Source organism: Passer montanus, unplaced genomic scaffold, assembly GCF_014805655.1.
Source record: "Passer montanus isolate IOZ18808 unplaced genomic scaffold, ASM1480565v1 scaffold16, whole genome shotgun sequence".
Classification (NCBI taxonomy): domain Eukaryota; kingdom Metazoa; phylum Chordata; class Aves; order Passeriformes; family Passeridae; genus Passer; species Passer montanus.
In genome coordinates, this window is record NW_024363160.1 from 13,785,250 (window position 1) to 13,806,144 (window position 20,895).

Here is a 20,895-nt window from a genome sequence, read left to right on the forward strand (position 1 = left end):
TACTTCTTAAACTTTTTGTCTAAACCAAACCAGTTTTCTTTGGCAGTGTCAGTCTCAATTATTAAGAACTCAAAAATAAATTAATTCCTAGTCCTCTGTGCAAAACTATGAAATTCCTTAATAATCACCTAGACTACATGAACTTCAACTGTCCAGGGACAAGCAATCCAAATATAAAGCTGACACTGTAGGCTCTCTCCCTCCCTTCAGCTGACCTACTAAGACTTGCAGTGCACAAACTATGCAACACCACATTTTCTTAGTCTTGAGTAATAAAAGCAACAAAATCACAAAGTAAAAATCTGAGCCTACTAAACCAGCATCTTTGTCAAAATACAAATGGGGAGGAAGGGCTGCTGACCTCTTTTTTCCCCTCTTTTTTGTTGTTTAGATATATGGGAATCATATAGTTGAATGATTTACATACTTTAGTAATTCAATTTTCTATAGTATGTTGGAAATTACACATACTACACCAAATCACTGAAATTATAACATAAAAGTACTATTGATTCAATATGGATATGCCTATGTTCTTCTCCAATGCTGATTACTGAATAGATTAATGACACAAGCACTAAGATACCAGCAGCATTTTAATTAAAAAACAGCAAATTCAGGAAATAAAAAACTTCATTTCTGATACAAAAGCAGCCATAGAAATGAATATAAAAATAACACATGTAGTCAAAACTTCAACGTGATTACTGAAATTATGCTTTAAATGAAACTCAACTTTTAACCACAGAAATTACTGAAATGTTTCAGGACCTCAAAACCCAGAGACGTGGGTGGATCTTGTAGATGGCAGTCTTTTTGGAGGAGGGAAAACCAGAGGAAGGAAGTTATGACCTCCTTGCTCTGCGGAGAGTTCTTACTATTACATTTCCTGCCTATGTCTAGCAGTTGAAACATTTACTTGTGCAGCAGTTAGCAGTGGTCCTCTCTCCTGAGAGCAAAACAAAATGAAGAGAAAGTATAAAGTGAAGAGTAAAAGGGGGGAAATGACAGAAATTGAGGCCAGAGATGTATGTGACTCAAATAAAAAGGGAAAAAAAAATAGAAAAGAATGAAAACCCTCCAGCACAATAGTGACCACTACAAACATACAGGGAGATTTCACATTTCAGTGCCTAACATTTGAAAGTTTAAAATGACAAACAACAGAAGCCAGCTTTATTTGAAAATGCAGAAATTTCTCAGAAAAACATAACACTGGTTGATGAGCTCAACATTAAGAGCCTGTTTACTGCAGAAGAAAATGCAGCAGATAATACAGCCTGCCATGAATTAAATATTGGTTCAAAAGCCAAAGCTTATGAGTTGATGTATCCTTCAAAGTGTTTTAGCCTATCCAACACAAGTGCAGATTTTAGCATTCTACATGCAGCAGTTGCCTCTTCTTTTGAAGATTATTAACTATTTTTTCAGTTTAGGGACAAAATTTGTACCGACACCCTGTGTTCTTCCTCCCCCCTCCATTTTTAAATTGCTGTTATTTTTCTGTTCTGCTGCAGAGAAACTCTTCATATTTCTTACACATAAGAAAGCATAAAGAGAAGAAGCAGGTACATCTGCTATACTCAGCAGTAAAACAACTCAATGGTTGGAAAATCAGGTGAAAAGACCCAAACTGTCAAAATCCAAATTATTATTCTGTGTGGAACTCCAGATAAGGCTCAAAAAAAAATCCGTATTTTTTGTCCATAAAGACAGGTCTCTAACTCCAAAGATTATCTCAGATCATTGAAATTAATTTCCAGTAGGAAGCAGGAACTATGACAATTTATAGGTTATTTACTCCTGAGGCATTTTAGTGAGTGCTCAGCCCCTGCATCTAATTGCATTCATTTAGTTCCTGGTTATACCTGACATACCTGAAACATGCCTGGGACCTATTAAAAAACAGGGGGGTTGCATGTGCTGCATATGGATCCTTAACCAGCATTCCTGCCTCTAGCAGCACACCCCCAAAATCTCACTTCCTCTTCCTCAAGGGACTGAATTTAAGACTGACACATGAGGCAGTGGGAGGGTGAGAACAAGAGCCTCTAAGGAAACAACACCACCAGCAGGCTTTCAATCAATATTTTTAAGTCTTCTCCCTTTAAACCACTGTACTTTTTTCTTTTTTTTTTGCTGATACTAAGCATGCAGTCCAAGGAATAGTTGTAGCAAAGGCTAGGTGACAAGTATGGATGAGAGGGTGCAGAGAAAAGCTGTCAGGAAACAGATACTGAACCACACAAGTTCAGTCAGTTGCCACACTACTGCTTCCTACTTTACCCACCAGCCTCACAAACAGAGTAGAAGAGCTGCTGGAAATCAGGCACTGAAAAGCAGCTCTGCCATGGCTCAGCCACGTCCCTCTGTCTTACAGGACTGCCAGAAACTGGGCTGCAAAGGGAAACACCACTTCCTTTACTGCACTGCAAAGGAAAGGATTTCTTGCAGGGACGGTTTAGGGGTGTATGCTTTATGTGGGGTATGGGCCTGGCTCTGAAAAGCACCTAAATCAGTAAAAGACCTTCAAATAACTTATGCAAGACCCTACTACTTAGTAAAGCATAATAAAAACCAATATTCAACATAAAAAGTGTTTCTTTCAATGTAAGATTACATTATCATTCCAATTTTTCACAGAGCTGATCTCTGTTAAGACAGGACATGGTTGTGTCAGTTCTTATCCCACTGATTTCTCTTGGAACATAAGTGTTTTCTTATCAGAGAAGAAATGTTTTTAGTTTCTTTAGCACTCTTTAACAACACAGGTTCGTTCCAAAGATCAAGTAACGTGTTCAGCTGGGGTTTCCCCTGAGTGTAAAATACCCTTTATTGTAGGCTTATAGGTTTTTAGCCCTTGAAATGAAACTTCAGCTTACAACAGTGATTTTAAAATTGCATTTACTGGAATGATGTCAAATAGTACTTCAAATTAAATATTTGAGGATGGATGACGGTCTGGAAATGTTTTTGAACGGTAACAGTGGTCCACTAATGCAAATCTCTTGAGAAGCTCTTGTATCTATTAGCAAATGTCCTCTGTCTCACAGAGGGACTGAGGAAGCACTCTGTCTCCGATTACAATCCATGTGACTGTGGGACATGAACATGAACATATGGGATCTTATTAGCCATTCCTGGCTTTCTCCAAATCATGTGCTTCAAAGACACACACAAAAAAAGTCATTACTTTCCCCTTGAATTTCCTACATTTTCTTCCCTTTTATCCACTTTAGAAGCCATTGTCAGACTCCAGGAAACAAACAGTTTCAAAGCCATCTCCTTGCAGGGCAGACCACATAGTTCTTACTCACTCATGTGCTGCAAGCCAAGGTTGGGCACTCACAGGCATAACCCATCATGTGCTTGGATACACCAGTGGCTCTGGAAATCCATTTATCCAGTGGCAATGAGCTCTACAACTTAATTATGCTCTCTGAGAGTAAGTACTCCCTCGTATTCATTTCAGCTATGGCTTTACTGTGGTTTCCATCACACCTAGAATGTGTCCCAAACACTTAAAAGTAATAAAAAGTTACAAAGCAGAACTTAGGCTTAAACAATTAAGAAAAAAATCAATCCCTGAACAATTCCCCCACCCACCCATCTTGTACAATGAAATCACGTTTTAACCGCTGCACTGTCCCCGAAGCTACACTATCCCCATTTTCTTCTAATGTTCCCTAGCAGGGTTACCACCAGCACAGCTCCAGCTGAGCCACCAGCATTTTCAGCAGTGTGTCTTCTGAACGTCCTCAGAATAGCCAGAAGTAAGTTATTGCTGCTTTGAAACAGAATTTACATTAGGAAAAGTCTGTCTCTTATTAGTTAGGCAGAGTACTGGAAGCACCAGCAGCCAGTTGTAAAACTTCATTTGTATCCAGAATTCCAAAGCCATTATTTAATTTGTTTGGAAAAAATGTAACTTGAAAAAAAAAAGCCAACAAAATAATTAAATAAGAAGACGTGTTTGTTATTAAAGATCCATAAAAATGCAAGTAGGCTTGAAATCCAAAGGCTCTGAAAATTAACACTGCAAGTACATAAAAAGAAAAGCATACTGAATAGGGCTGGCTGGAAAACAACAATTCCATTTTGCTAAACATTTCAAAGCTTTGAAATTTGTTTTTGTTCCAATATGAAACAAAAATGAGACTTTCTCAAAGTTTTCATGAAATGAGAATAAGAGAAAGAATATTCACTCCCTCTGGACCTGAAAAAAATCTTCCCAACAAAGCTGTCTCCAAAATAGATAATGTTTCCATGAAACATTCTGGTTTTGATGAAACAGCATTTTTCAACAGGAAAAAAAGTGTCAGCAGAAATACCATAGCCATTCTAATAGCAAAGGCTTATCTAGATCGGATGCTTGTACGAATAAATTATGTTGAGAACTGAACCAATCTAATTATATTTATATAGGTCCCCATGAGAACATTGTATCACTCTCCTCAGAAAGATACTCTGTAAGATAATCGATCTATTTAATTTTTTTTCTTGACTAAAGATATTTTATTTGAAGAACATAAGAGGAATCACAGAATAAGCAGAATCTGAGATGTACCATAAGTCAATTTATTACTTACCTGGGGGAATTTTTCTGTAAAGCTATTGACATTCTTATTCCAAAAAAGAATGGCTTTAAGATCTGCAAGATTTTTTTAAAGAAACTTAAACTGTGGTTCTAAAACCATATAGATTTAACAGAAATAAGCTCTTCTATACTGAAGGAAAGTCTGTGCTTGAAAGTTCAAGCCATACTGGGCAGCGCTGTAGAAAAACTTAGTGCAGTAAAAAGTTCTGCAAGGAAAGGGAGATGAACTAATGTTTATAAGTCTCTGAATCTACTGAAGAGGAAGAAAACACTCATATTTTATGGAATATTGCACACAAAAATTCCTTACTCTGCTAAGTGTGTATTTGTGCATTAGCTTATTTATGCTCATTTTGGAGAGCAGTTGGCTCAAGCACAGCTGGATGCCCAAAAGTGGCAATGAGGACATTTGATTGAACAAAGCCAGGTTCAGTTGTTCCAAAGAATGTTGGTCACAGAAATAAATAAAAAGGCAGATCATATTTGCCTGCCACAGCAAGCAACATGTTCTTCCATTAACTGTTCTCACCTTCCTCTTGTAGTTCTCTGCAAAATCTTCATTCCAGCTAAGCAGCAAGATTTTCCTTCCCATCTCCTGCAGTACTGCTCAATGTCATCTGTGGAACTCAGGGACTGCAGCTGCACTTCACTGAACATGCCATAGGCATCCTGGACAAGGAGACATAACCTGCAAAACATTCCTCTGTTACTCACTGGCATCTGCTCATAACAAACCAGTGAGCAAAGTTCTGAAAACAATATTACAAACTTCAGGACAGGGCTTATCCTCTGCAGTATCTGCAGAATTCCTATCAAGTAACGTATCAATAAACAAACCCAACATCGTTAAAGGTTTTCTCATGTACATTTTCAGGACATAACAGGGCCATGAAGCAGAGAAGCATGACTGAAACAAAGAGTACAAGGCTTGCACTGGGATTAGATTAATTAACTGCTATGCACTATGTGGCTTGTGTACTTAAAAATGAAGAAAGTGGAGAATTTACCTTACTTGAGGTAAATTCTACAATAAAGACAGAACAACAATTTATTGTCTTTATTCTAGAATAAAGACAATAAATATGCGTGTGTTTAAATCTAAAAATTCTGCTTAGAAGTAAGCAAAGCAACATATTTCACAAGTAATAATCATTGAGACTGGCAAAGCAAGCATTACATTTTCCCACACTCTTTTTTAAAAAGAGTCCTCAGGATGCAAAAAAGAGTGACACATCAATTTCTCTTTAAAGAACAAAACTAAACAAAACAACACAGAACTGGAGATTGGTATATTCAGAGTTGGGTATGAAGCCCAGAGGAACTATTTTAAGAAGGTAATTAAAGAACCTGCTAAACAAACAATTTGATTAAAATCTATGGAAGTAGGGACTGTAGGGCTGGGAAGTATTGCTTAACCAACTTGATGGCATTTTGAGAAGATAGTACTGTCATAACAGATAAGGTAAAATCAGTGGATGTCATACATTTAGATAGTCAAAAGTGCATTTCACAAGATTCTGCACCTGAGATGAGTAGTCACGATAGCATGAATCATGCAGGGCTGGAGGAAGGAGGCCCCTGTCTACAACATTGGTTTTAATTGCCTCAGAAAGAGACAGTTAAGCATGGAAACTTTTCAAAGGGAAACAAAAATTACCTTTGAGGGTAGCACACACATCTTTGTTTCCAAATAAAACTCAGGGGTGCACTAGGCAGCAGAATTCAGTTCATTTCAGAGGTACATGCCAAAACTACCCACCCCAGAGTGGCACCATTGTTCCCAGCAAACCAACTCAAACAGCTTTTGGAACACATCCTATAACGTACATGCACCCTGAAAGCATTCAAAAGCAGTCATTATATCTTTATAAAATACATTTCAAACTAAATGAGCTCCTACACTGAAGAAATCCACGTATTTTATTCACATGGAAAAGTAGGCACATGGAAGAACACTAACCACACTTTCCTTGCTCATTATGAAGTGCCCAGCTTTGGCTTAGACCCTCAAGAGGCTGCATTTGATATCAGATAGAACCCCAAAGGCCTTCTGACATCAGCAATTGTGAAAGCACCAGCTAAGAGTCCTCATTTTGTCAAATGCTGGTGCTGGTTGTGAGGAGCAGGGAGGGATAGGACTGGGTACAAACAAAGGCTCCCCTATTTTCCCCATACCTCTAGCTACAAAGGTCCCATAGAAACCAAATCATCATCTGAAAAAAAACCCAAAACAAGCTAGAAGAACTGTTTTCCTGCTGCTTTCCATGTTAGGAATTTGAATACAGTTAAGAGCTCCCCCGAGTTTTAACTGATTTGACTGAAACTCCCCGTGATATTGTTTTGTTTGGAAAACCAGAGTTCATATTCTTCTGAAAATCAGATTGAGGGGAACCGGAAAAACAAACCAAACCGTTTTGCCTATGTTAACAAAATGTTGACTGTTAATTGTGAAAAATTAGGCCTCCGTATCTCAGAGCAAGAAGGGCCAACTGAGTTAGTGTCTCAGATCAGATCAGTTCAGCAGTCTCTTAACTGATCACTGGAATTTCTCATATCTTCAGTGAGACATAACTGAACACAAGTAAGTCTCAGACTAGCTGGCACCAGGGTCATATTAAGTCCTCTGGGACATGTTAATTGCCCAAATAAAACTAGCTTGGTTGGTGCTGAAGACATCAGTCAGTAAAAGAGCATTTTCCAAGTCCTTTTAAGTCAAGCAGAGATGGTTTCTGTCAGACATGGGAATCTCAACTCCCTGCATCCCTGACCACAGATTTCCATTCCTTTGTGGTGGCACATAAATGGCTAGGACAGGAAACTCATCTGATCAAAAAATACTGTAGCCTAATCATCTTCATCAGCAGCATCATCTGAGTTTCTTGAAATCAACTCTTTAAAAGTAAAAAGCTCCTACTTGCATGGAGTACTGCTTCTAGGTAGGGATATATTTTCCAGCTCCCACTCCAGCTGTCCAAGGATTCCAGCACATACAGGGATCTCAGGTCATGATAGGAGAATGGTCATCTTATGAGCATGCTCCATGCAGAGAAGAACTGCGTCATTGGAGGCTATCAGGAATGCTCCCATTCACACTGGGAATACATTCACAGTTACTGGCATCTCAAAGGAACACAGAGCAGCAGATTCCAAGTGCCTTTGCTCTGTCAGATTTGTACACAAGCACAGACAGACACTATATTTACTACACTTGCTCTTAACAGTGTCCAGAAGGTAGTCACGGTTTCTCTGCAACATGCATTTAAAATGAAATGTGTGTATTCACTCACTTGGAAGTCAGAATTTCATTAATAACCCTTCAGACACCCAATTGCAGATTAAGAGAGAAATACCCCAGATCAGCACTATGAATAGAAGTCCACAAATCCATTCTCCCTGCTTCACCATGCTTTTGAAACAGTATCAATGAATGATGGCAAAACCTTGAAATGTTGTAGGTGTTTGAGGGACAACTGATTTTGCCACTTAATGACTTAATGAAATCAGCTGTATCCCACAACAGATTTAGCAATGCACTTGGAGAACCACCCTCCTGTTCTTTGGAACTGGTTCTGTTCTTGTGGATTTTGTACATGCTGTCAGCATCACTGACAGTAGTCCAGCTGCATTCAGAGCCTATTGATTCATGACCTTAACTTCCTTACCAGTACTCTTTTTTCCCCTGATTTCACTTTATTCCAAGAACAGTGCATTTAGATTATTTTCCCATGTTGCAGAGTTGCTCTCATATTACAGCAAATGTTCTCACAAATTAATTTTTAGCAGGAAGTCTAACTGTGATTAAAGCCAACAGCTTGTCCCATTACTTTCCCCTCCCCTTTGAACCTCACTACCATGATGAAAACCCACATCAAAATTATGAGACAAGCTGCAAAGCCAAAATGAGTATCTGCCCCCCAGGAATTCAGCATTTATGTTTTGTGCACATCTATAGGAAATATCTTTTTTCATAAAATTTGGATTCATATCAGTAAATAATGTGTAAACACACCTTTACCAATGCCCTGTCAGCAAGCATAGTTCTGAACTATTAAAAAAAGGACAGGCAACATCTCCAATTTAATCAGTGGTGCTTGTGCAGGGAGGAAATAAGGGCTATATTTATTTTTGGGACAACAGGATGTAACCCTATGTAAGACTTAAGTTGAGGGTCCTCAACTTAAAATATGGGTTTGGAAACTCAAATGTCTCATATAAAATAGCAGAACTCACTCCTGGAGAGAGGGGTAGCAGGAAACCAGTAGAGGAACAAATGTAGGAGATGCAGACTAAGGAAAAGGTGAAGTATGACACATTGGTAATAGCAAAGGGGGAGAAGATAGGGAATGATAAGAAGTGGGGCAGAGTTTAGCTTTTTCTTTTTCTTTTTTTTTATGTAATGACACAGTAAGTGTCATGCAAAAGCTTGGGAAGATTTTGTTAATTTGCTAATAGCCAGAAGCAAGGATGGGGGCTGGAGGAAGATGAGACTGATTGCTCTGCATTATTTCTATGACTGTGCTGATCTTTAGGACAAAATGTCTCCCAGTAGAAATCTGGAGAGGATTACAGGATTAATGCCATGCCCTTCTCCCAGTTAGTCACTCTTCATGGGTAAAGGGTAAGCCCTTCTTTTACTAATATGTTTCTATGCATGAAAAATCATCTCTCTCCATACTGCTGCCTTTTATCAAGCAGCTGACTTTCTGCAGAGGTAAGGACGATGAAAACCTTCTCCATTTTTGGTCACCTCCAGCCTCCTCAGCAGCTAGGGGACAAGAATAAGAAAAGGAAGATCTGCCTGGAGAGGAGATGAGAGCGCAGGGAGGCCAGAGCAGACTGATTACACAGACACTGCCTTTACTGAGTCTCGGGAAAACAAACAGCAGAAATTTGTCATGAGCAGATCTCAACCAACAAGTAATTGTTTTAGCCTTGGGTAGGAGGACAATTGTGTGGCCCAGGGCAGCTCTTCTCCATGACAGCTAAGCTGTGCAGTACAGCACGAGGAGCAGCACAGCCAGGCAAACACCACCACCATTGCAGCACTTTGTACAGACCTCCTCAGCTGCTCGTTCTTTGGGAAGGAAAGGGGGGAATGGGAAAATGCCTGAAAACGAATTGACTTGTATTAGCTCTGATATTTGCTCATTCTTTATCTTCACCATCCATGAGACAGCTGCTGCTGCTTTGTTTGTCAGAAGGACTGCTTATCTCTGTGAGGTGCGGTCCTAGCAGAGGCATAGAGCACACGTACATAAACACACACAAACAAAACCCCCTCTCCCTGCATCACCAGAGGCACAACACTACCTACACAACTCCAATCCAGCAACTTGTCTGGTCAAGTCTCAAGGTGGAGCTGATTAACTCCTGCTAATATGGCTCAGATTCAATATGTAACCTGCAGGACACCACCCTAGCTGGGTTTAATTTATCCCTAGCTTATGAACTCCTTGCATTCACCATATCCATGTAGTAATTGAAAAATCAAACTCAAAGCACAGGGACAACTGTCCATCTTCCCCCTTTCAGCACTAACATTTCTCTATTTAACACTATTATATATCTATATTATATTACTTTAATTTAATTTAACACTATTATTTATATATTATATACTATAATCCTATTTAACACTAGTATTTATTAAAATCATATAATAAGTTCCTTCACGCTCCCTTTCAAAAAAAAATGTACCCACTGCAGCCTTCTTTGGAGAGACAAAAGATTTAGAGTTTTCTGCTTAAAATCCATACCATTTGGTGTCAATAAAAAGTGAGTGAAGCTCTACAGAACACAAGTGTAGACTGAATGCTACAAATACAAATCAACAATGATGGTAACTATCTCCTTTTCTGCACAGGTTGCAGAGGCACAAAGGTACAGAGGAAAACACAAGCACCATTGTTTCCAGTTTATAAGGGGAATGTTAAGCTGGAAGAAAAATCCTGGTCCAAATACAGACATTTCTAGCACCAAGCCTGATGCTCTGGTTTGAAGCATTGACATGAACAAAACAGTGATAATTTGCTTTGAAAATGGGAGGTTTAAAACTAGTGAAAAGTACAGCACTTTTTACTGAAAAGTAGTTTGTGATCATGCATGTTTTTATTTGGCAACTGTGTAAGGGCCCAAAAGGAAAGAAAGAAAAAGGCAGTTCTGGAGTGCTGGACCTGGCAGAAGTATTGGTGGAAACTGCAGATTTGATTGGAGTATCACCAGGGAAATGACCTAGTCTTATCTCAGCATCTCAAATAGAAAATATGTTGCAGAGGCCTCTCTGGTCTCAGGAAAGGAAACTTTTATTTTTGCAGACACCTCCTAACAGAGGATTTCTGTAACACACTTGCAAATACTCACTACAGTAACTATACCAAGTCCCCCATTTTTGATTTTCCTTGCTCTCATTACAATTTTTATACATATGTTAAAAAATCGAGTAAGAGTGTAAGTTATAAGATAACTCTTGCTTATTTTTATTCACTTCCTTGAATCATCACATAGTTCAACACAAACTGGAAAATCAAATACCACTTCCACAAGCTCTTTCCTGATCCCCTGCCTGCTGATTGCTTTTTCCATTTCTTCATTCATGTTAATCCTTCCACCTACTATTTTCTGCCTGTGGCCTGAAGAAGCAGCACTTCTGTGGGAAACAGCTTTTGTGCGTAGGAAGAGACCTGCACGAGCCAAGCGTGTCAGCAGAGCTACCTTTTAACTGCAGTGTGCTCGTAGAGAACAGGGCTGCACAGCACTGCAAATGTTCCCACTCAAAACATGGAACACCACCTGCCTGGTGGGAGCTACATGCAACTTGTCAGGAATTGGTGTAGCACGAAAGCCAGCTTTTTGTACTTCTCATGACAACCACAGCTTTACATGTGACAATTTTTTTTTTCTGCAAAAACCATTTCTTATACGAAGTTTTCATGTGACACCACGTGAACTTTTTACACTCTCCATCTGACACTGTCTCTAAGTGCACTTTTGAATGAAACTGCTGATGTGTGTGTTTTATTTGTACATGGAATTTTTCTCAAAAGTAAACAAAACATTTAAAACCATAAAAAGACATTCCTAACATTCACTCAGACACAATATAGAGCCTAAGCTGTAATTTCAAACTGTTACAAAGTTGCATTTGAAAAATAGTTTCAATATCATGGATAGCTTATGTCTGATTCAAAAACGAATACTGAATTTGTTCTACATTTATAGTTCAGATCCAAAGTAATGATGCCATGTAAGTCAATTTTTATAGTGATAGCTGGTTTGGAAGACACAGAGAGTTAAGGAAAAGTAACTTTCTAAGTATTGCCTAAAAGTTTGTATAAAGGCTAGGCCACAATGGAGCAGTAAGGCCTTCCTCCCTCCAGATCCCCCGGCATCTCAACCTCCCGTGGGACATAATTCATGGCCCTTCTGCTAAGATCCATTCCATACAGATTGCTATGCAAATAGAACCAATTCTGAGTGGTAACAAAAAAGCAAGCACATGAGATCACCCCAGCATGTTTCACTCACTGTGCTGTTAATTGTAGTTGGTAAGAAAAATAATGATGCACACCCTCCTCAGGTTCTTCAGTGTACCATTACTTCAGCATGGAATCCCATCACAACCCCTTGGTTATTTCAGTACACAATTCAGAAAAAATATTATTTTCCTGCATGCCACAATTTACCAATCAAGAGTAAAAATGTATATTTAAGAAACTCACAGGCTCAGTTGAAAACTGCAAGTCTTTCTTATGGATGATGTCCAATAGAAAGATTGTGTTCCAAATATAACAAGTAATTACCACCCAGTCATTTCAAGTACTTATCTATGAATCTGAGGAGGGGTTCTTTGTTTATTTTTTTAATCTCAAGACTTTGTAATTATTGTTTTGGCATCCAAGAATTCCGACAGTTGGTGGGGTGCTGCCAGAAAGATCTTTTCTTACAAGGTGCTCAGCACCCTCCTTTCCAAGAAAATCAGCATTCAGTTGCTGGTTCTGGCAGCGTTTCACATCATCTTTGCTGCGCTGTGTTTCCTCCACGCCTCAGTTCCTTATACGTAAAAATCAGAATAGAAGTCCTGTCTTCAAAGAGTGATCTGAAAGCAATAGCTGAATAACACGATTGTATCTGGGAGGGCCGGTCCACAAAGCCTATTATGTGTGCTAGATGCCATTTGAGTTCGGGGAGGAGGCTATATATATGTATGTGTATATCTAGAGAGGAAGGGCTTCCTTCCAGTATCAACTCATTTCTTTCACACTTCAAGACTCAGAGAACTCTCAACTTGCCCTGCAGAGCCCACAGTGAGGGTTTACAGCATCTGGAATGAAGCAAGAACACAGCAGCAGCGGTGCTGGGGTCCCTTATCTTTCAAGACTGTATTGTTTGTGGATTCACCAGATTTACTTCTGAACCACAGAGAACCATGAATGGGATCCTGGAAGATTTTATTTTAAAAACAAAAAATCAACATGCAGTGAGTATTAAAAAAACCCCTGCCCATTTCAGCAGGCACAGATGATCCTAAATCACATTCTTGGTAGTATAGCACTGCTCATGCACTTCCTATGGCATGTGAAAGGTGAATGAAACACAGCAACCCTGCAGGATTTCTTACACAGCTGTGGCTGTATTAAATAAGACACTCTGCTGCGTCAGTGCCACATCATCCCACTGAACTAGCAGAAAAGTATAACATTCATCAAAAATCAAGGGCAGAGCAAAGAGCCAAGAAGAAAAGCAGAAGTGCAGGCTTGCCAGGGCTCCCTACCCAGCAGAAAGGCCATTTTCTGCCTTCTCGCAGGGCCTGCCGGCGGTGTTTTCCACTCATGCTGTTTTCCTCCAGCCCGTGTGAGTGGCTGCCTGTCCTAGGTGTGTTTCTAAATGAGGCAGAGGGAGCGTGTTTGTGTGTGTGCCGTGTGTTTACAAGAGTTATGGTAGCAGTTCTCAGCAGTCCACTGAGAGTTCTAGGAAACGGCCCCTGTTATTTTATTCTCGGTCAATGTCAGCTCATGTCAGGCAGTAAAGATCACACAGGACAGCCCTCTCCATCTCGCAGTCCTGGCCGGAGGCCTCAATGGGAGAGGGAAAGGGAGCGAGCTGCGAGTGGGCGGAGAGCCTTCCCAGCACTCTACCAACCACTGCAGGAGGAATTATGATAAACACCACTCTGGAAACCAGATACAACAGTACATTGTGTTCTTCTTCGGAAAAACAACCCGACTTCAGCTCACTTAAAGTAAACAGTTAATCCTGTTTATCTTTTTTTTTTCTCTTTCTGATGAGTTGTTAACAGAACAATCTCTTCTGCAAAGCAAATAAGAGATCAGTCCCTTAAATTCATACAGATTTTTTCTTTCCCCTAGAAAAAAAAAGCAGTTTGATATGTAAACTTTCTACTATCAGCAAACACTGTGGAATAACAATCTTTCTTGGCTTAAACTGGCTTAACAAAGCGATGCCAAAACTGAATGAAACCTTTCCCTCACTTACATATTTTATTTTGGAAAACTCAAGTCCCAAACAGAATGTTCTATTCATCCCTTTTAACTATTCCGTTTCTGAAAAGAACAACCAAAACTGGAAAACCAAAAAAAAAAAAAAAAAAAGAAAAGAAAAGAAAATCAGGGTATTTGTTGTCTTTGCCACTGGAGCACAGGGTGCCTGGGGAGCAGAGATCAGATACTGAGCAGGGGGATGGCTGGTCCCAGGTTTTCTCTGAGAGGTGAAAAAAGAGGAATCAGAATAATTGGCTGCAACTAAGGTAACAAACTGTTATCCTCCTTTTCAAAATATATGCTTACTGTGCAAATTCATGGTGTCTCTGACTTCCAATCATAAGGGTGATTAATCAGAAAAGCAGCTGGAATTGATTATGTTGTTTTGCTGGAGTCAACACAGTCTACCTATTAACTACTTCTTATTGGGGACTTCAACCCAGTCCACTGAAAGCTACAAGATTTCCCAGAGGGAATTTTAATTTTTAGCACTCAAGAGTTTAAATAGTTCTGAAAGTCAACAATGAAAGTGTGCTTAACATCCCTGCTCAGTAAAGTTTGTTGATTTAGCTATTTATAATAATAATAATAAAAAAATACATTATTTGAAAAACTGTAAGAGGAGAAGAAAAATATTTCCTTATTTTATTTTTACTCATCTTGCAAGCTCTTGAGATCCTGTGTTTTCTGTGCAAAGTATGTCATGAAGTGCAAAAATGTAAATTCACATGAGTGAAAGTCTGATTTTCAGATTCTTAAAAGAAACATTTTATAAGCAAAATTTTTAGATTTTTCTTGGGTTTTTTTTTCCCCCTTGAGTACTTAATTTAGTTTGTATTTATCTCTAAATCTTTTGCAACAGTTGCTGAATTTACTCTGGTGAGCTCTAATGTGACAGAGCAGGAAAAAGCAGAGCTATTTCCCACTGCAGAAGCGAGGCACGCTGGGGAAGCAGCTATCAGTGACTGGGGCCAGAACCCCAGAGGAGCAGCCTCAGGACTGTTCCCTCAATCCACCACTCAGCCCACCATGGCCTCCAGGGAAGACTGGAAGAGCCAGTATTGGTAGGACAGGACTGCTGCTGAGCACTTCATCTTGCTCCAGCTGCACCCTCTCATTTAACCCCCACCCTCCCAGGGCAGCACCTGCACAAGAAAAGCCTGGTTGTCCCCTCATCACCGTGGCTTTGGCCTGCCAAATTTGTCCCCAGATTGATGGACAGTCCCCAGCCCTATCTATGAAGGATCCAGCTTGCACCAAGGTGATGCAGCTCTGGCAGGGTGGGTACTGGCTGCAGGACTGCAGGGAAGAGGCAACAGGCTTTGGCAAAACTCTCTCTTGGGAAGCCAGAGAAGAATGTGGTGGTCGCACTGTCTCTACTTTTTGGGAATCTCTTGGGCATAGGAAAAGAAAGCAATAAAACTAAATCATTTCGGGTGCAGTTGTAATCCATGCACAAAAAAGACCCTTGTGTCTGAGCCCGTGGTGGTTGACCACCATCACACGTTCCTTCAGGAGGGAATGGATCATCCAAAAGGAATGTGCATGAGAGATGAATCGACTGCAGATCGTTAGGAGATGACACAACAGCAGGAAGAAAATGTGGAAGGCGAAGGAGACAAAGATGAGGAGGAAGTGTTCTCTGGTATCACCTCTTTTCTGCTTCCTTTCTTACACCTTGCTGTTCTCCATATCTCTTTAAGTTAGGGATTGGTGGGGGAATTGCCAGTCTGTGGTAACACTAGAATTGTCCCATGGATGACCTACAAGTATTTCTGAAGGAGCACTTTCCCCAGATACACTGGGGTTCTTTACATAAGAAATGATGGACACAACAAGCCCTGCTGAAAGAAACATTCAGCAGTTCTTCCAATTTGAAAATGAAAAATAAATTTACCTGCCATTTTAAGCTTTTATCTGAACTTTGCAAAATGAGAAATCCCATTTTCAGTCACAGATCAAACAAAACTTTATAAATGACTTTTACATAAGCAGTAGGTTTGGGCCATTATCTAAATTAACACCTTTCCATTGATTTCAGTGAGATTTATTTCACACTGTATAGCAGGCAGAGAAAATATCTGGACAGCATCAGTTACATTCCTCCATCTTGATTTCATTCCATCATTCATGCAAATTCCACGCTTCTCTTTAAAACCATCTAAACTGAACACCAATCAAGGATCAAACACTGAAGTAATTTTATAAGCACCACACATAAATTTTGTTGTAATGTCAAGGAATCATTTTTAGCAGGAATCAGAACTTGGAATAGAGCACACTGTACATTAAAAAAAATAATAATAAATTTACCATATTCCCTCCTTTTTGTTGGTATGGAGGTTTTTTTTGTTTGTTTGTTTGTTTGTTTGTTTTGTTTGATTGGTTTTTGATGGCATTTAATTGGGTAATTTTAAAAAAGGCACAGAGAACCACTCACTTCTTTCAGCACTTTGGTTATCTTCAGATGTGTAAGATTTCAAATATTATGTGGGCTACTGAGAGGTGTTCTAAAATAAAGTCTCTGCCAGAGCACCTTAATCTCAATCACCTTGTATAGATGGTAGTCTATATTTTATATCTCATGCATGTGGAATACTATTTAATTGTAATGGCATAATCAGTAATTACACTGGATTTGATATAATAACCCTGATCAAATACTGAGAAACTACCTGCATGGTATATTTGATTCCTTTTTTTCACTTCCCAGTGCAAAAAAACAGTCCTGAAAATAAGAACCTATTCAAATATCAGTATAGGATAGTTTGTCTTCATCATTTATATTCCAAGGAAAAGAAGAGAACAGGACCGAATCTAATCAAAACTACAGGAAGTATTTAGAGACAAAAAGATAATAACGTAAATTAGAACTGGATTAGGGCCCTTAGTAAGCCTATCTATTCATGCCAAAAGAGGTGATTTAATATTCTGTGGTTAAGATTCTGGGTTTGTGTCTTATCCAAAAGACTATTAACAATAACACATTGTTCAGCTACCACCATGCTGGTGGTGTTACAGCCTCTGATGTGATTCAGCACAGACTTTAAGGGACAGACTGCTAAACATTTGGATTTTCCTGAGCTGTCACCCATTGCAGGCCAGCAGGAGATACAACATCACAGCCAAGATAACAAGATAACTTTTGTCTTTAAAACATGCGGTTTCCTGTTGATACTGTCCTGTATTGTCACATTTGCTGTCTTCTCCTCTTTTTCCTGTCACACATTCCTTCTCTAATTAAGTCTTGAGGGTACTGCACGGAGAAGACTTTAGGACAGGGAATTCTCTGTGCCTGCAGAGCACCTGAGATCAGGGCACACGCCCTGATCTTCACTGGAGCACCAGTGTCCAAAAGCAGATCAAAGCTTTGGTGTCGCCGTTTAATCATCAGTCTCTGCTGCTTACCCTTCTAAACCACAGGCAATAAGGGTTGGTATTTGTATTTTCTGAGTACTGTCAGCAACTTAGCAGTTGCATTTATCCCTTCCAGGCTCTTCACTTGAGTAGGATCTCTTTGTGCAGAAGGGTGTCAAACCAGGCTGTGAGGCTGCTCCTCCAGCCTGGCTCCACCCTCATCCCCAGAGCAAAGCATTCAGGAACTATTAGAGGGAGGTCTGGAGGTTGCTTTAAGGGGCTTCCTTCCTACTGAACATGTGATTATAGGATGCAGAGAGCCACCAGCATATGAAAATACCAAAATTTAAATAAATATAGGCCGTATTTTCATGCTTTGCCTGTTGTCATGGGACACGCTGTCCATGGTGTTCTCTCCCTCCACTGCCAGGTAATGTGAGAAACCTGTGGTTTTGGATCACTGTGACACTACATAACTCATGTACTCCTAAGGTGAAGCATAAAAAACCCCTAAATTTAAATATTGAAATATGCTAAAACAAAATTGACAAAACCTTCAAACAATACTCTCAAAAATATAAGACAAAATGCCGACATTTTTTAAAAATGTGATCTTTCTGATCACCCACTTTCAAAACATATTTCCTAAACTCCACGACTGCAAGTGTGAAAATATCAACAAGACAAGAACACAACAAATGAAAACATTGTAAGTGAATTCCACTTGGATAAATTTAAGCATTTTGCTTTACCAATTTTTAAAAACCCTAACCAAAGTGGAATTTCTAAACAAGTGGTTTCAGAGTAGGAAAATGGCATTGTTTCAAAACATACCATTTCAGCAATTTCACAACTTTTCATTTGCTTGTACAAGCTCTTCATAAGAAGTTTCCATTATTTTACAAGTTGATCTGACAGAAAATTATTTCTTTGAAAAATTCCCAACCATTTTTCCTAGAAATATTTTTCAAACCTCTAATGCAGTAACTATTCATTAACTTTCAAGGCTTTGTTTTGACAAAACGTATTTATTCAGCACACCAAAGAGTAATTATCCAGTATGCCCGTAAGTAAAAGCAATGCTGAACAGTGAGAGACAGAAATGTAACATAAAGATTTATTTCCCCTTCTTCTCTAACAATAGCTGTAGAAATACATTTGAGCTTATGTGCTGGGTTTGGCTTGGGTAAAGTTAATTTTATTCACAGTAGCTGGTATGGGTCTGTGGTTTGGATTTGTGCTGGAAGCATGTTGATAACACAGGGATGTTTTAGTTATTGATGAGCAGGGCTTGCACAGTCAAGGCCTTTTCTGCTCCTCATTCCAGCCCACCACTGAGGAAGCTGGGCTGCATAAGGAGCTGGGGGGGATAGATGACCCCAGCCAATAAAAGGATTATCCCATATTATACAGCATCATGCTAACAAGGAGAAAGAGGGGAGAACACTCACAATGATGGCATTTGTCTTGCCAAGTCACCATCACCCACAATGAAGCCAAATTTTCCTGGTGATGGCTGAACAACTGCCTGCCAATGGGAAAAGGTGAATGTATTCCAAATTTTCCTTTGATGCATGAGCAGCTTTTGCTTTACCTGTTAAAGTGTTTTCATCTCAAACCACGAGTTTTCTTAGTTTTACTCTTCTGATTCTCTCTGCCATCCCACTGCTGAGGGATGGAGTGTGTGGCTGTGTGGGGTTTAGTTGCAATCTGGGGTTAAACCCTGAAAACACAAAACTTTTCTCTTAAGCAGAAGAAAAGCCCTAGGGAAAGCTGTAAAAAAGCTGCAAACCTCTCTTGCATGTCAATTTTAAATTTTGGAACTTACACAATATAAAAGTTAATTTCTGAGTTTATATCTCTTCTTGATTGTTAAAAGAAGTCTGTTACAGCTTAGGGAAAGTAGAAACCTAGTGGGGAAAGACGGTAATCTTTAACCTTAGAAAGAAAACCCAAAAAAGCCTGCATCCTTTATGGAAAAACCAAGAGGTTGAGACTGCTGGTGCCATTCCTGGAGACTGAACATGGCTATAGCTGTCCTCCTGGGGGGCTGCCACGGTGGGGTTCAGGCCCTTATCCTGAAAAAGGTAACATGAAAACTGCATTCTGCCTTTATATGCACCTGAAACAAAGGTACTGGGCTGGGCACCACTGGGTGTTTGAAGGAAGTCAGTGGAGAAGCCCAGTGAGGATCATGAACCTCCCTAAGAAAAGGGGCTTATTCCAACCTCCTCCATTACCTTTTTCTACCTGGATTCTGCTAGGCTTGAGGCAGTGCTGACTCCCAACAGCAGCTGCAGGATCTGATCTGGATTTTACAGTGTAACTGCACCTATGGTTTCCAAAAGTGTTTAACATGCATTTCCAGTGAAAAGGGGAAGAAACACTCTAGAGAATTTTCTTGGAGGAAAGATAACTACAACCTGTACCTAACCCATTGGGATGTATCATTATCAATAATTTTAATTTTAAAATTGCAACAGGCATGAACCATATTTCACTGTTTTTCTAAGCTGGTTAATAGGTTTTTTAATAGCAGTCCAACAAAATATAAAATGTTTCACACACAGAACTAGGTTTTGAATAGTTTTCAATTTGCATGGAAGTTTAATTCACCACAGACATTCCTTTCTTGACCAAGAAGTTATTTATCTACAGCACACACTAAAATTTATGTTCTTGTAGAATGAAAAAATGTGGTATCATCTGATTTGGATAAAACACGAAAAGCACATTTAATTTCATCCTACAGTGGTTTAATTTGAATTCATAACTCTGTCTTTCCCCATTCATTCCCCCTTCTCCCCAGTCTACTATACTGCATGTACTTTTCACTGCTGCATATACTGACCTTTGTTTACCTACTGAACCCAAATTTTAATATGAGGTATCAGTGAAAGATTCCCAGTATTCCTCATTTTTTCATTCCACACTAGAACACTAGCTTTATTCCTACAGCTGGTGTGTTAATGCATTAAAACCCTTACATAAATAGTGTATTCTTTGTACATTTTATATTATAATTTTGAATTGTTATAAAATTTTTATTATTAAGTGGTAGGAGCTGGGACCAGTCAACATTGTAAATACAGCTAAGTGAATAACATTTGACTGACAAAGTGGCAAGAATGTTTTGTACAAGTCAGTTACAGCTTCTCAGTAGGCAATACTGTTTTCTAGCTAAAAAAGACCAGTTTACAAAAGATTATGGTGAGCAGGGTGGGAAAAGAAAGTCAACAGTAGTTCTTTCTGTTCCACATGCACAAGTCAACAACAGGGGAAGAGAAATCTCAAGGCATGGATGCAGATTTGTCTTGGGAGCTCCGGGTAGCTTCTCTAGTGTCAGCACTTATAAACCTTAGTAAGAAAGCAAGCAGCCACCAGGTGCCAGAGGGAAACACTGAAATTATTCCAAAATGAGGTCATAGGAACAACTCATAATTT

The 20,895-nt window shown here is 39.4% G+C and overlaps 1 protein-coding gene across 2 annotated transcripts in view; it reads right to left on the reverse strand.

Moving 5' to 3' along the window:
• The window catches only part of SPIDR (scaffold protein involved in DNA repair), a 195,889-nt gene that overhangs the window by 21,490 nt on the left and 153,504 nt on the right, over nt 1-20,895 (reverse strand). For both annotated transcript variants that reach the window (XR_005626834.1, XM_039702841.1), the window contains exon 11: nt 5,127-5,285. Coding sequence is in view for 1 of the 2 variants with exons in the window: in XM_039702841.1 (XP_039558775.1) it covers nt 5,127-5,285 (159 nt within the window). In the remaining variant the exon portion in view is untranslated. The remainder of the gene's footprint in view (nt 1-5,126; nt 5,286-20,895) is intronic.